The sequence below is a fragment of the Pinus tabuliformis genome, chromosome 5_1 (genome assembly GCF_031772625.1).
Source record: "Pinus tabuliformis cultivar Carrire ecotype Pingquan chromosome 5_1, CPIR1, whole genome shotgun sequence".
In the NCBI taxonomy this organism is placed as follows: Eukaryota; Viridiplantae; Streptophyta; class Pinopsida; order Pinales; family Pinaceae; genus Pinus; species Pinus tabuliformis.
Window position 1 is genome coordinate 976,439,041 of NC_142305.1, and position 15,811 is coordinate 976,454,851.

The window sequence follows — 15,811 nt, forward strand, 5'->3', positions numbered from 1 at the left end:
ACATAATTGGCTTTCAATCGGGTGATTTCACGGGTGTTCGACATCAGTTCCTTTATTCACATTCTGTGAACTGTGCTACTGGTACCTTGAGATCCATTGTCATTATTGGTGGTTTCTCTCGCACTTGTTAACGGTTCACATCATTGACCGGTAATCAAGCGACTTCCTAGCATGTTCGACTTCAACACATTCATTCACATGTTAGGATTTGTACTTTGATCAGGTCGTTTGGAGCACAAGACCCTGGGTTAAGATTACACAAGTCCAAGTTGCGAGGCGATGTGACATGATCATGTTAATGTACATGTCTCTTTTAGATGGATGGTTGTGACCATACCATGAGTTGTTATATGTGATCCTTCTCATTATTGGATGGCTGCGAACATACCTTGGTTCCATTATGATAATTTCTATTGGATGGTTGCGCCCATGCCTTGGATCCATTTACATGATCATTCTCTAGATGCTTGCGTCCATACCACGATTCATGTATCATTATTCAGAGTCTTCAGTGATGTATATGTATCTATACTTTCTTGTAGGTTTTCCGATGACGGACTCTGATTCCCCGCTTCCACTTATAAATAATTTCATCCCTCACTCTAGTTCATCCTTCATACTTTAGGGGTCATCTATTACACAGTATTTGTCACTGTCCTTGTAATCCCCATCCACAATCCTGGAGGACCTCTACACCAAACCCAACATGTTTTCCCAACATGAAGAAAATCCCAATATGTCCCTCTTCATGAGTAGAATAATTCCCCTTTGCATCATTTCCCAAGAATCTTCCTTTTATCCCAGTGTACAAGACCAACACTACTGACCAGTTTCCTCCTCACACCGATTTGCAGAGATTAAAACTAGCCATCGTGTCGTACGAAGCGACTAAGCCCTTTTCTAGTCACGTCGATCCTATTTTGGAAGGTTTTTTAAATAAGGAGTCGAAGCTTCCATGTCTAGAAGCTTCATAACGAAAGTCTGGTAGATGGTTGGGCCGATGGAGCCGAAGAAGTCAATTTGGGCTCCTTTCTCCTATTAGGATGGAACAAAATCAAGAGATAAGACCTTCTCCCATGGTGAAAGGAACCATCTCTCATCCATTCAAGTTATATAAACCTCTCTTTTTCCCAAGCAAAAGCTAGTTGGAGTTTTTAGTTTTGGAGTGAGTTTGAATGATCAACAAGTCATCTATAGCTTGTAGATTTCTAGTGTATGTTTGAGGGAGAATAGTGTGTTTTTGGTTTGGTTTGAGACTAGAGGGAAAGAGGCCTTAAAACTTCCATTGTTGGGGCTATCCATGAAGTGCTAGCAAAAGTCTGGGAACTTGGATACGTTGGAGGAGACCAGCAACATCAAGGCACCAGTTGTAATCTCTTTCTAATTTATATAAATGAAACTATTGATTGATTTCCTGCATGAAGTGTCATTTTACATATTTATGGCTTAATGTTCCTTGACCTATTAAGTAGGCTGAGTACAATATTTTATGTTATCATGTTTGTTGTCATTGTTGTTTGCTTGTTTCAGGTATTCAAAGGAATGAAACAAAAGATACATGAGTGAGGAAGCAGGATCATCACCAAGGGGAATAGCATTCTAAGAGGTAGGCCCTCTTAGTTGATTCTAGCTTAAGGAGATTTTCCATAGATTTTTTGTTTGTGGCTAGACTCGCTCTCTCAGGCTAGAGGAATTGTTTGTTTCCACACTGAGAATTTACCTGCACCATAGGCCTGCTCCCAATTTTGGATCCTCCCTTGAGAGTTCCACTTGATGATTGCACATATTCGGGCTCACTCCATGAGCTCGTGTGAGTCTTCGCACCCACCTTTCTTGATCATTTCACCCAATTTTTTGCATGTTGATGTCAAAGTCACACTTGCGATCATGTTTTGGTTATACTCAAAGTCTTCGCTTCGTGTGTACTTGTTGTGTTCGCTATGAAAACATCTGTCACACCCACACATGGAGTCACATTCATTGTCACGCAAGCATCATCACGATCAACCAACGATCAATCACAAGTATCACGCTTGTCGCTTACACCATCAGTTAGTCATGTTGAACATGTGTGTCTAAATAGTTTGAGTCGTCTCGTCATCAAGTCATGTAAGTGTGTGTTTGCAAGATCACATATGCATCTTTCACTCGTTCACTCACTTAATCATTTTGTTGAAGTTCTGACGACCAGATTCCCCTCTGATAGCCAAACCATCACCCCATCATCGACTCGATCAACTGTCACCTAGAACAACGCAGAAGCACCAAGCAAGCCATTTCAAGCTGCATTGTCTGCAAGAAAATCAATCAACCTTCATGCTGGTCAACCAGAGAGTTTGACCCAATAGCCACCCTGGGACTGACTCCCCTCAAAAATTGCGCAGAGGCTGCAGACCTTTCCCACTCCACTGACTGAGAAAATTGCACAAACAGGCTGAACAAACACCTCATGCCCATCCCTGTCTGCCTCAGAAAATTATGTAGTTTTTCTAGCGAGCCCTCCTGACAGTTGACCGATTGCTCACCCAAAAAATTGTGCAGTTTTCATGAGCAAGTCCTCTACTTCCCAACAGTTTTCTCAGTTCAGAAACTATACAGAGGTGACTAGCAGACAAGCCTCCCAGCATTAGCGTAGTTTTTCCCAATAATAGCTCCTAGCAGTCGACTGACAATTCCCACGAGGAATTGCACAGTTTTTGTTGCCAAGCTCCAGCAGTTGACTGCGAGTTCCCTCTAATAATTTGCATAGTTTTTGCTGCCAAGATCCCAGCAGCAGACTGCCATTTCCCCTCAGGAATTACGTAGTTTTTTTTGTTAGTGACCCAGGAGTTGACTGCCAGTTCCCCTTAGGAATTGCGCATTTTTTGCTGCCAAGCTCCCGCTACCCACTCATTCCAGAAATTGCACAGATTTTTCCTGCCTGGCCTTTCCACAGCCAAGACTGTTCCTCTCAAAAACTGCGCAGTTTTGTCCTCTAGCTTAGCCAGACCCTATGGATAGTCACTATCAATCCAGATTGCCCATCTTCATCACCCAGTGACTCCTACGTAGTTTTCATCGGCAGTTCCCAGATCCTCCATTCCACCTCACAACCTTGTCACCTCTCTCGATCACCCACATCCGAAATGATCATGCATCATGGTATACCATGAGGTTTATGGATTTTATGGCATCTTGTCATGAGTGACTAAAGACATAGGTACACAAACAAACATGACGTGACGATGGATGGGATGAACAAAGCAAGCACATGCATAAGGACAGGTTCACCAACAGATGAACATATGATGCATGCAAAGAGATGTGCTCGTGAATAGATGATCATGCAAAGATGTGTTTGTGGACAGACGGATGAGAAAACAGCAAGATGTGTTCACGAAAGGACAGACGGATGAACATGCACCTTTCATGAAGGGACGAACATGTCAAGCTTACCAACATACAAGAAAGGAGAAATGTGTGAATGCAACATCAAGCAAACCAATGACCATTTAAGACTCTACGCACTTTGCCATGCGGAGGTGAAGCTGTGACACACCATGAGGACATCCATCACCTAGAAACACTGCAGCTATATGTGCACACCAGTAGCAGCATGAATGTACCAGCACTATCATGTTGATTCGTGTCATGAGGCATGTCGTCCACATCTCTACTATGGGCCATACTGTCAATCAATGTAATGTAACGTGGAAGTCCAAGAGACCCACTTGTTGTATGAAGAGTCATACAAAGTTGAAAATTCATGGAACTCAAACAGTCATGAGGGTAGTCGAAAAACCATCAGGTTTAGTTTTTCCCTTGGCTATAAATACCCCCTCATTTGTACATGAAAATGAATTTTCACCTCAGCTCCTCTTGCATAGCCTTGAGATTCTGTGATCCTTTATTTGAGGAGTAAGTAGTGGCTCCAACGCCCCACATGTGGGGTTAGTGATGTATGGTGTAACAATGTGTCTTGGAAATTTCGCTTAATTTAGAAGCCTGCTCACAGGCCAATACGTTTTCGCACATGTATTATAATTGTTGTAAGACTAATCTTTAACACTTGTAATGTATGTTGCTTTAACCTGTGTTCAACACTTAAAATAATTCAGTTGTTGTAATACATATATGTTAATGAAAATGTGTTGTATATGTTGTTATGCCATCTCACCCGTATAGACTACTCTCTCGGACATCAGACAAACCTTTCACATAAAACTTGCTATAACAACTGTTGCACTCATGCAGACTAATCTGCTGAGTGTTATGTGTGTTATCTTCCCTTGTGTGTTGTGACTGTTGCATCCATGTGACTGTTCGTCAGAAGTTGTGCATGTCCTGTTATGTTGCATGTTCCTAGTAGAGTTGGGACTTCTCCCAACCAACTTGGGACTCACTCCCACCCTCTCCCTCTACGGTGAAAGAACCATTGACACAAGAGACACTTATAATCACCAAGCACGCAAATCTCACTTATTTCAAGAGAAAACAAACCAGTCCCCTATGCTGACAAGTAAGAGTTGAGGAAAATATTTAAAATAATGGCATTTGGGCCATCATATCAGATGGGACTCCCACACCAAACGGTGTGAGGTCTAGTTGGGACTTCATACTAGGGTGATCCCCTGAATGTTGGCAACTCCAACACCACCAACAGAACCCAATTCATGTGGTTCCATGGTTTGTGACAAAAGTGTTATTAATGATATAAATTTTAATGGTCCCTAATAAAATAGTTGATTGAACCAAAATCAAGAAAAAAATGTAAAGAAAAGGTACAAAAATGGAATAATTTTATCTTGTATGAGGTGTGCCCATGCCCATCAGTCGTAAAATTTTGATATGAAAACAATCTATTATTTTCTTAATATTTTTCTCATTTAAATAATCATTTTTAATATTTTTTTATAAATACAAATGTTAACATCTTTATTTTCCTCGACTGCAAGTGAACATGACAACCATGAGGGGATGTAATAGGCATTGGTGTGTGTGGGGCATATGGGAGACAAAAGCAACCCACATCTAGAAAAAATGCAATAAACATGGTACAATGACCAGTCGAACTCATAACAACAAGCATAAAAAAGGGTGATGGAGCTGGATGGTGGGTGACATGATCTCATTCAAGATAACTCAAAAATAAAAATATTCATGACTTTTTGTTAGGAATGTACTTTTAGAATATTAATCACGATGTCATCTGTTATTTTTCATATGATGGTGAGTCATCAATGTCAGTCAGCGGGGAGTCGGCAGGAGTTGGATAGATTCAGGTAAACAATAATGATAGTCGATGAATCGTTGTAGAATCTTGTGTTGAATGTAATGAGAAAGCTCATCTATTGAGCCTTCATGTTTTGATATGGTATCAGAGTCGGTAGAGTGTTGGCAGATAGGAGTGTCTGCAATCAAGTGTCTACTAAAAAGTCGCGTGTTGAGATCTGTTGTTGAGAGAAGAGCTAGAGATGTAAAGGCTCAGTGAAAGGGGTGTGAAAGTCGTTGTTTGTATTCAAGAGTGTGAAAGGAGTGCAGATGTTGTTGTTAGTATATGAAACATTGAAATTTGTTGAGAAGCCCATTCATTAGAAAGGTGTGGGGGCTATTCTGTGTGGCTTTTGAAAGAGTTGTTTCTCCGTGTTCATGGGAGCGTAATTGTTGGACACTATCATTTGTGAGATTGTGAGAGACTGTGCCTGAGTGTGGAACCGGCCATCCAGAGAGTTTTGAGGCTGGCAGCAAAGGGAGTCTATGTTTGCAGTTAAATTTGTTGTGTTTCAATGCCACCATTAACCGAGAGTTGATCCTATGGTGGATCGTGAGGAGATGCCGAGTGACACCTATGGAGAGGCTTATGAATGGAAATTTGTCATTTCATGTGAATTTTTTTGTAGTGTTGATGCATATGTGATTGTCGTCCTAATGGAGAAAGTGTTTCTTTTGTGAATCCTTGTGAAGGTGTGGCTGAGATGAGGGTGTGTGAAGCCATTGTTTGAACACTGGTGTGTTGCCTACTATGGAGTTGCATGGTGTTAAGGAGGCATTGAACCTTGTATTGTTGTGAAGTTGTTGCGGTTTATCCCTATCCCAACTATGGTCGAGTGGACCTGGCTAAGATTCAAGAAGTGTGTGGGATATATTTGAGCTTGATCTACATCCCTGAAGAGAGTTGTAGATACGTGAAGTTAATAAACTCGTAGATCATTTCCACCGAGAGGCATTGTGGTTTGAAGGTTCAGACAAATTTTGACTAGACCACAGTCATACGTTGTGAGCCATTGCAAAAATTAAACCTCACAGTTGAATTTGTTTTAAAGGCGGTATAAAGTTCTTTAAATCTAGTGAGTGTTTTCAAATTCTCTCTTTTAGCGGCATTAAGAAAAAAAAGGAACGAGTGTCAATTCAAAAAAAAGGAAAGAATTTAATATATTTACACAATGTCATTAAAGTTGTGAAAGCACCTTGCATGAAAATAATTTGGAGACTTTTGAGTGGATCTTGTTTTTTAGTGGGTTTATTAAAAATGATCTTTTATATATGGGGAGATATTTGTGTTATTCCTTTCAAAGAAAAATATATATATATATATATAATGGGTTTGTGTACCATGAATGCCTCATGATGTAAAGTGAGAATCTCAAGGCGTGATTTAATGGGCTACTAGCCCTATGCTATGAACCTAAGTTTGTTATTACGGCTATTGGGAACATTGACAAAGTGCAGGGGTTGAGTAAGGAGTTGCATTCAGGAGTTGAGTAAGGAGTTGCATTGAATCATTTGTTGGATCTGAGAGAAGGAGCATTCATAGAAGTGATGGGAAAGCAAAGGAGACTCAAACAATATAGAAGAGAATTGAAAGTACCGAGGAGAAAGAATGAAAGGGAAACAGTTGCATAAGAATATGAAGTGGCTCAGCCAAAAGTAGATCTAAATAAAATGGAAGAATTTGAAGATACTAATGCAATATTGAAGCGATTAATCCTAGTTCTGCCATCCTTTTTAGGTAAAAAAATTAAGCTTTGGGCTATTAAAATGGAGGGACTACTTTGTTCAATAAATTTATGGAAATTTGTTCAAGAAACTTCTATAAATCCTCATGATGAGAGTAGAGGTGCAATAGCATTACTTCTCATTATAGGATCTCTAGATGAAAACATTTTGTGTAGTATTTTGTATGAATTTGGTGAAATATGTGATGCAAAAATGTTTTGGGATATTCTTGAAATGAAGTACAACATGAAGTGGACCGAGAACATTGAATTTGGTGAAGGTGTTGTTGCTAAAGGTGATTGTGTTGAAAGCATCATAATTGGGATCAAGACTAAAAGTATACTTGTAGCTAAAAATAGAGTAGCATGTGATAGTAAGGAAACTCATAGAGAGACATATGAAGTCAAATTTGATGAGAATTATGAATCTCATGAAGAGTGGTTCAATCTAATGCAAGGAAAACATTTTATTGATGAGTTGTTGTTTGGTGAGAAGAGATGCCTACCTCCATAGACAAATTAAATGAAGGACAACATGTTTGCAACAACAAAGTTTATTAAAGAGGTTGAAGACATGAAACAACCAACTATGGCAACAGAGAAAGATGAAGAAAGGAAAGTTCTCTTAAAAGCGCAGGATGACAATGGTTCCTTTTATGATATTTTATATAAATCTAACATTGCTTTTAAGTGTGCAGATATTGAAAATTAGGAAGCAGCAATAAAACTTAAAGAAATTGCAATCATTAAGGACAAGTATAAGTCCCAAGAACTTGCAGCAATGTTGAATACAAAGAAAGTTAGCCCGCAATCAAGAAAGAAAAAATCCACCACATTAACATTTAGGTCGTGATTAAGGGGAGGTGTTAGAATATTAATCATGATGCCATCTGTGACTATTCATGTTATGGTGAGTCGTGAATGTTAGACAGTGGGGAGTCAGCAGGAATCGGCTAGATTTAGGTAAACAATAATGATAGTCAGTGAATCGTTGTAGAATCTATGATTGTCTACTTGTATAATTTGCCTTATGTTGAATGAAACATGGAAGCTCATCTAATGATACTTCAAGTTCTGATATGTATAAAAAAATAAAACTCCATGAGGGAAAAATCAATATGGTATCAGTGGATGCTCTTGAAAATTGGTTTGGTTCACATTATAATGGTATACTTTCTAGCTCTCATATTTTCAATTTTCCTTTGATAGGCTTCTTATTTGATTTAATAGGGAATTTTGACTCATTTTCATTCAGTGGTTCCAAGAACAAAACTACATCTCTCATTTATGTTAGTAGAGAAATATTTGGGGTTTTATTTCCTAATTGGGTTTGGAGGATAGAGGTTTTGGAGCATAGAGTGCTTGTGAATTGAAATTCAAATGCAAAAGAAGAGGCTTTGATGTTTTTCATTCATGTTTCTTGTTAGCAGGTTTCAAACTACTCTAATTTCTTTGTCATTGCTTCTTTGGTCTTGGATTCTTTTCCTCGGTTTTTGCTTTGATTGGATAGTATTTGGGTTAAAATTTTCTTTTACTCGCACCCCCAATCTCTATATTATTGGTTATAGCTCCTTCTTGTTAGATTTTCTACCTATTTTATAGGAAGACTCTTGTTTCCTTTTAGGATGCATTAGGTTCCTTGTCTACAATATTGTATTAGTGTTAGAAACAGGTGTTATTGTACTCCTCAACCTCTAGTTTGACCTTCCTTGTCCTTGAGAACCTTTTTGCTTTCCTTAGATTATAATTTTCCCTCTTCCTCTTCCAAGCTTCCTCTATGTTTGTGGTCTTCCAATGTCATTTTCCACTCCTTCACTATGCCTAAATAAGGACATAAAGGAAATCGTGGGGGTCATAAAGTGCAATGCTTTGTAAAGAATTCCATTGTTATCTATGCTCATTCTATCCCCCTTGCAATTTGAGCTGAAATCCAAGATGCCAAACGAGAGGCAAGACTAGAATTTCATTCCATAATAGATGCATATGTGGAAGTTTAACTTGGAGGATGGATCCTTGACACAGGGAACACCACCACTAGAAGCACAAGATACATGCTAATGGGGAAGGTCTCAATGGAATAATTAGAAGCACAAATAGAAATCATGTTATGTATTAATGAACTCAAAAATTAGACAAACTAGCTCACTGACATAATCTCAAATTTCCTGCAAAGGAAGATAGTTGATCTAGAGTTCTCAACAACATATGAAGAGGAGGCTTATCCTGATACAATACATGTTGATTAATTGTCCATGTAGGTGGTCCTTTAGTTAAATTTTGTTTTTATTTTCATTAGTAGTATTGTTGCATGCATAGTTGTGTATTTTCAAGTCGTTGATACTAGAAAGATAGACAAGCTAAAACTTTACTATCTAGTTAATTTTTCTTTCCAAATTAGACATTATGATATGGAAAAAGTTGTCGGTGAGGGGCAATTAGATTAGCAATCATTGTGATATACAGTCTTTGTGAAGTATGTGCTTTGAGGTTTAAATCCCCTCTAACTAGCTGTGTTAGTCATATGTTGGGAGGTACATGAATTCACCAATTCCTCTATATACCAAAATAAAAAATTGATATTCAGAAAGTCTATAAACATTCTACTGATTGATTTCCCTTATAATAACCAATAAAAAAACCATTTTTATAATTTTTCAAAAATAATACAAATTAACAAAAATATATATATAATTTATAAAATTACTATTAAAATAATATAAAAATATATCTCCACTTTTTAAAACGTACATTACACTCTCTCTATATCTATATGCATATTATATTATAATATATTACAATTGTAAACTTCATTGACAATCTTTAAAAATATACTGTCACACCAAAGAAAATTTAATTGGATATTCATGGAAAACAGAGTATATTGAAGGGAAGTCAACCGAAGGTTACATGTACTTTCCTCGAAGAAGAGAATTAGGACACAGAATCCCTTCAAGCCATTTACTGACTGAACGCATTACAAGAAAACTATGTAGCTGACAGTTGTAACAGAAATAAGAGCATATTGGTGAGTTCGGAAGCAAAAGAGGGAACGTGGACGTGTTGTGCAGCGTGTATCGAGAAGGAAGACGTAAGTGCAAGCCACGCGCAGTAGCAGCAGAGATCGAGCAAAATCCCACAAATTCTGCATGCACCGCATTTTAATTGTTTGTCACTTGCAAACCAAGTTTGTATCTTCATTTCAAATAAGGGATCCACTTATCGACTTTATGGTCTTAAATATGAGAAAAATTAGTTATCATAAAAGGAAAATTATATTATAGATAAGGATTATAAAACCTATAACTATAATTTTATTATGATAATTGAAGTTCAGGATTGTGTACAAGTAACAATTTTATTATGATAATTATAGTTTAATGTAAGGTGAAATTAATGACTCATAACTTTTCAATAAATAAAAATTCTGACAGAAATCAGATTTTAAAATTCAAGACAAAATTAGAAAACTATTATGATATATGCTCTATGAATTGGAAATTTAGATAAGAAAGACTCAGATCTGTGTTTCCAAACATCTTCCTGTCAATGTCAACTCCGCGTTTGGACGGTTGAAAATGTACTGTCTTTTTTCTCAAGCAACCCATACTGACAGGTACATTGCATGGTTGACATAAAACTGAAGTCAAGCCCACTAAAATATTCTTATAAATCCAATGTCTCTCTCCATAAATACCCATCTCAATCCGTTATGACCTACACCCGAATCATTCATTTGCAGAGCTATACACCCGAATCATTCATTTGCAGAGCTATAACTATTAAGTAGTGAACAATATTATTGCTAGAGTCCAACTCGTAGCACTCCACTTAAATTGATTATATCTGAGTAACTATCAATATGATGTGGTTGGGAGCAGTGATAGCAGCCGGGATGGCAGTTGCAGCTTTTGCAGTTTGGTTCATGTCAAAAAATGGGAAGGTTTGTGAAGGAAATCCTGGAGAAAAATTAGTGCTACCCCCTGGCAGCATGGGATTGCCATTCATTGGAGAAACTCTTGAATATCTTTCTCCATTCAAGTCCTCTAATGTTGGTCCCTTCCTTCACAAAAGAATGTCAAGGTATCAAATCACTACCGCAATACTATAGTCCTGCAATTGCACCCACGGCATTTTGACTACCGCAATACTATAGTCCTGCAATTGCACCCACGGCATTTTTTTCAATTGATTTATTGATGGTGCTATGCATGTTAGATACAATGAATATTACATTTCTTAGAATTGATGAAAACCCAGGTATGGAGACGTTTTCAAAACCCACATATTTGGGCAGCCTACCATCATAAGTGCTAGCGTGGAAACAAACCAATTTGTTTTCCAAAACGAAGGACGGCTGTTCAAGACCGCTTATCCAGATGCATTCGTGAGCATTCTAGGGAAGAATAATATCGTCGAAATCCACGGCCCCATGCACCTAAAATTGAGAAAACTAGGTTTGACTCTCGTGGGCATAGAAAATCTCAAGGCCAATCTGCTACCAGATGTGGAAAAGCAAGTCATAGAAAGCCTGGACACATGGGAGGAGGGTAATATTATCCAATTGAAGGAGGAAGTTGCCAAGGTGAATCTTATCATCTATATATTATTTGTCCCCTCAACATAAATGAATTGGATGACTCTGCTCACAATTATGAGATTTGCTCATGTTTTTCCACAGATAACATTCAATATGCTGATGAAACAATTCATTAGCATGGATTCTAGAACTGCTCAATCTCAAGACCTCCTCAAGAGTTACTCACATTTTATGGCAGGACTTTTTTCCTTACCAATCAGACTTCCAGGCACAACTTATAGCAACTGTTTGAAGGTTTGAACTAATACAATTCACTTGAATTCTCTTATGTTTTGCTTTCTCAGAAACATTCTTGCATCGGTTCTCTCCATAGTACATAATATGATTTCTAACTAGTCAAGTGGAGCTTGGGGCTTGCCTGGTCAGTAAAAGTTGCTACTTAACCTAGTTTCTCCACGTTTCATCTGTAAAAGTTGCTACTTAACCTAGTTTCACCACGTTTCATTTACTGTTGGTGATATGCTAGCTTGTGTCAAAGATTACTGCATGACCCTGTTTAAGTCACGTAAGATATATATATTTTGTGTGTGAGAGAGATTGATTTTGGAACATTTTGAAAATTTGAGGAATAAGAGTGAAGTGGATGCACAGTTAACATAATTACTAGCTCATTATTTGTTGTATTTACAAAATATTAAAAAGTCTACATATAATTTCCTCACTCCTAATTCAGTTTACCCATAAGATCGTACATATAAACATAGAAATTTATAATCTGCTTGATACAGATCTTGCATTGCGCTGTGCAGGGACGAGAAGAAGTATTAAGTGCTCTGAAAAATGTTATTTCGGAACGTAGAAAGGAGAAAAGAAGTGTGAAGAAAGATTTGATGGACCAAGTACTAGAGATGGCTGATGAAGACAAGGAGCAATTTAACGATGAAGTCGTTTTGGATTTCGTGTTTGGTTTTCTGTTTGCTGGATATGACACCACCTCAATAGCAATGACTATGGCTGTCAAATACCTCACAGAAACACCCAGAGCTCTTCACGAATTGAGGGTAATAACTTACAATCTACATCAATAACAGACCAATCCTGTTATATGTTTTTAAGATGACCGCGATTCATAAGATACTAACGTTCATCAACGTAACAGGAAGAACATGAAGCCATCCTCCGGGAGAAAAGGAGAAAAGGAGAGGTGTATTTAACATGGAAGGATTATAAATCGATGGCTTTCACACGAAATGTAACCATCTATTCTCATAAATATATTTATTTGCTTGTTATATATTTCGTGGAGAAAATGCAATTTTAACTGTGAAACGGTCATAACACAACGCGCCAATTTGAAACTGAGCAGGTAATAAAAGAGACTTTGCGCCTATCAAATATAGGTCCCTTTTTGTATCGGGAATGCATACAGGAAACAGAAATCAAAGGTTAGAATTTTCATTATGAAACGATGATTTTGAATTCATAAGAACTAGATTAATTTAGAAATGAACAAAATAGAAAAAAGCATGATTTGTTTTTCAACTTCTGAGATTATAGATTGCTGATTCCCCAAACATTCAGGAATCAGAAGGATATGGGTGCAATCAAAAAATTGATGGCGCCCATGTCCATCCGATCAGCAATCGACTTAATGATCCCCGGAATGAATGATTTACAGGATATCGCGTTCCAAAGGGTTGGAAGGTGGTTGCATGTACTACAGCCGTGAATCTTGACCCATCTATACATTTTGACCCCTTATCTTTTAATCCATGGAGATGGCAGGTGGGTCATATTTATCAACAAAACCTATATAAATCTATAATGTTTTTTTAGCTTGACTTATCATGGACTTTAACCTGAATCTTTTTCAATTTCATGGATTTTAAACTGAATCTTATTTATGATTTACCTAATATATCATTAAATCTCATGATTTACATACTATAATATTATTTGTATACCGTTTTCAAGAAATCTATAATATTATTTGTATACTGAATCAGAAAATCATTATTTTAGTTCATTTCAAAATTCTGTGAGTACCGTCAGAAAATGTATCTAATTCTATTTATGAACTCACCACTATATTATGTTAGTTCACATGGAACTCACCACTATATTGGTTCTTGTCATCTAACCAGAAAAGTACGTGGAATGGAAATCATTTTCAAGCTTTTGGAGGAGGGCTTAGATATTGCTTGGGATCGGAATTAGCCAAACTGGAAATGGGAGTGTTTCTGCATCATCTCGTCACAAAATTCAGGTACGCCTGAGTCTAATTCATATTCATGAATTATGAAGTGCTATTGGTGAACGAATGTGTTATCTTTTGAGAGATGTAATATTTATTGTAAAAATTTCATGGCAGATGGGAGCAAGCATATGGATGCAAAGAAGCAATAGTCCGCTGTCCGGTTGTGCTCTTTCAAAATGGTTATCCAATCAACCTGACTAAGCGAATGGAATCTTCTCGTCCATGTTGATGAACTATAAAACAGTGGAAGTACTAATGACAGCGGAAGTACTAATTGCTGTACTATATTTCAGAGTTATTTTGTGTTGGTTTGGCGTCTGTAATGGGTGGTGAAAATATTCCTACTTTGGTTTGTGTTAGTTTGTGAAAGTAGAACTTCGCAGTGAATATACTTATATGTGTTAGTTTGGTTTATGTAATGGGAGGTAAAAATGCTATTTACTCTCCATAGATATGATGTGACGTTTGGATAAGGATGGATTGTATTTTTATTATGTAAGTTTGGGTATGTAATGGGGTAGTCGGCGTTGGGGTGAAAAATATTTTTTTACCATGTGCTTGATATGAATGTATTCGTTTAATAAGAATGTATTGTATTTTTATTATGTGTAATTTTGGTGTATCTCATGTATGTAGTTTGTGCTGACTTAAAAAAATCTGCAATTTAATAATAAGGATTACAATGTCTTCGATATGAATGGATTACAATTTTAAGGTTTATGTTGTGAGTTAATGTTTATTTTTATCATCTCTAGATGGGATGATGGGGATGATGAATATGGAAAGGAGGATGGGGATGATGAATATGGAAAGGAGGGGTAGATCACCATTGTCTCATTAGATCATTAAGATGGGGGACACGAGTTTATTTTTTTGTAGGTGCAAACACTATAAGGCATTTCAATAAGGCACACAATTACATCTTTATGCAAGGATGGTGAGTAAGGAGTGGTGTTGCACCCGTTATAAAGCTAAAGGTGGAAATTATGGTCTACATGGAGAGTTTAATTCATGAGCAAGGCTCAACAACCTAGAATGTTGGGGAAAGTGTGTGTTTAATCTCTCAAGACCTAGTATAGGAAATTTGGCAAGGGAATGTTAAGAACAGGGAGGAATGGAATTAGACATGAGTTACAAAGAATTGAGATTCAAATCTCATTGGGGGGCAAGGGTAAATTCGAGTCTTCTGCAAATGGGAGGTCACAGGTGTGAAGGGTAGTCTTCCATATCTATACTTAGAGAAGGCAAAAATCTTTATAATTCCTTCTAGCAGTAGTAGAAAACAAAGGAGGAAAGCTTCAACCATCTTTCCAAGTAAAATCTATCATATTACATGGTCTTCTTTTTGTCTATTGAATTTGAAAGAATTCTGCAGTAGTCCACTATTTTTCAAGTGGATCTTGCTAGTGTTGATGTATGTGCATTGCTATATTTGTATTGTTTCTCTATTCTTGAGTTGGAAGTGGAGAAAGTTGAAGAGCTTGAAGGGAATTTTGTTATGAAACCAGCTCAGGAGAAGATGGAAAAGATAGATCAACGCCTTAGAATTCAGCTCGGGCAACCTCATTTACATTACATAAATGAACAATTCTTCGATGATACAAATGAAAAGACCTCCTCTCTATATATAGGAGTCTAAGGGGTCATAACATAATCAGAGCCGACATAACAATAATAATGTAAGGGCACAATAATAACAATAGTGGGCTTCTATGGGGCACAATAGTAACAATATGGGCACTACATGGGTACATCAATATAATAAGTGGGTTGCACTAATAACAATAAGGGGTTACACTAGTAGTATAGGGGCCTAACATGCCCCTCTCCTTCAAAAAGCATTGTCCTCAATGCTTGAGTAGTTCTTGATGCTTCTATATAAAATTCTTGTCCTCCCATGTGGAATCTTCAGCGGGTAAGTTCTTCCACTTGATGAGATCTCTGAAATTGATCGATTTCGTAGCTGTCGGGTTCTTGTATCTGTGACTGCTCCAAGTTCCAATATGATTTTTCCTTCCTCTTCAATTTCTGGCAATATTGTTT

The 15,811-nt window shown here is 37.3% G+C and overlaps 1 protein-coding gene across 1 annotated transcript in view; it reads left to right on the forward strand.

Moving 5' to 3' along the window:
* The first annotated feature begins 10,962 nt into the window (after positions 1-10,962).
* LOC149167997 (cholesterol 16,22-dihydroxylase CYP90G4-like) overlaps positions 10,963-15,811 on the forward strand; it is a 50,357-nt gene continuing 45,508 nt past the window's right edge. The window contains exons 1-9 of the mRNA XM_089430661.1: positions 10,963-11,054; positions 11,232-11,556; positions 11,653-11,805; positions 12,321-12,572; positions 12,671-12,763; positions 12,878-12,956; positions 13,190-13,296; positions 13,611-13,777; positions 14,524-14,586. Of these exons, the coding sequence (XP_089286787.1) occupies positions 10,963-11,054; positions 11,232-11,556; positions 11,653-11,805; positions 12,321-12,572; positions 12,671-12,763; positions 12,878-12,956; positions 13,190-13,296; positions 13,611-13,777; positions 14,524-14,586 (1,331 nt within the window). The remainder of the gene's footprint in view (positions 11,055-11,231; positions 11,557-11,652; positions 11,806-12,320; positions 12,573-12,670; positions 12,764-12,877; positions 12,957-13,189; positions 13,297-13,610; positions 13,778-14,523; positions 14,587-15,811) is intronic.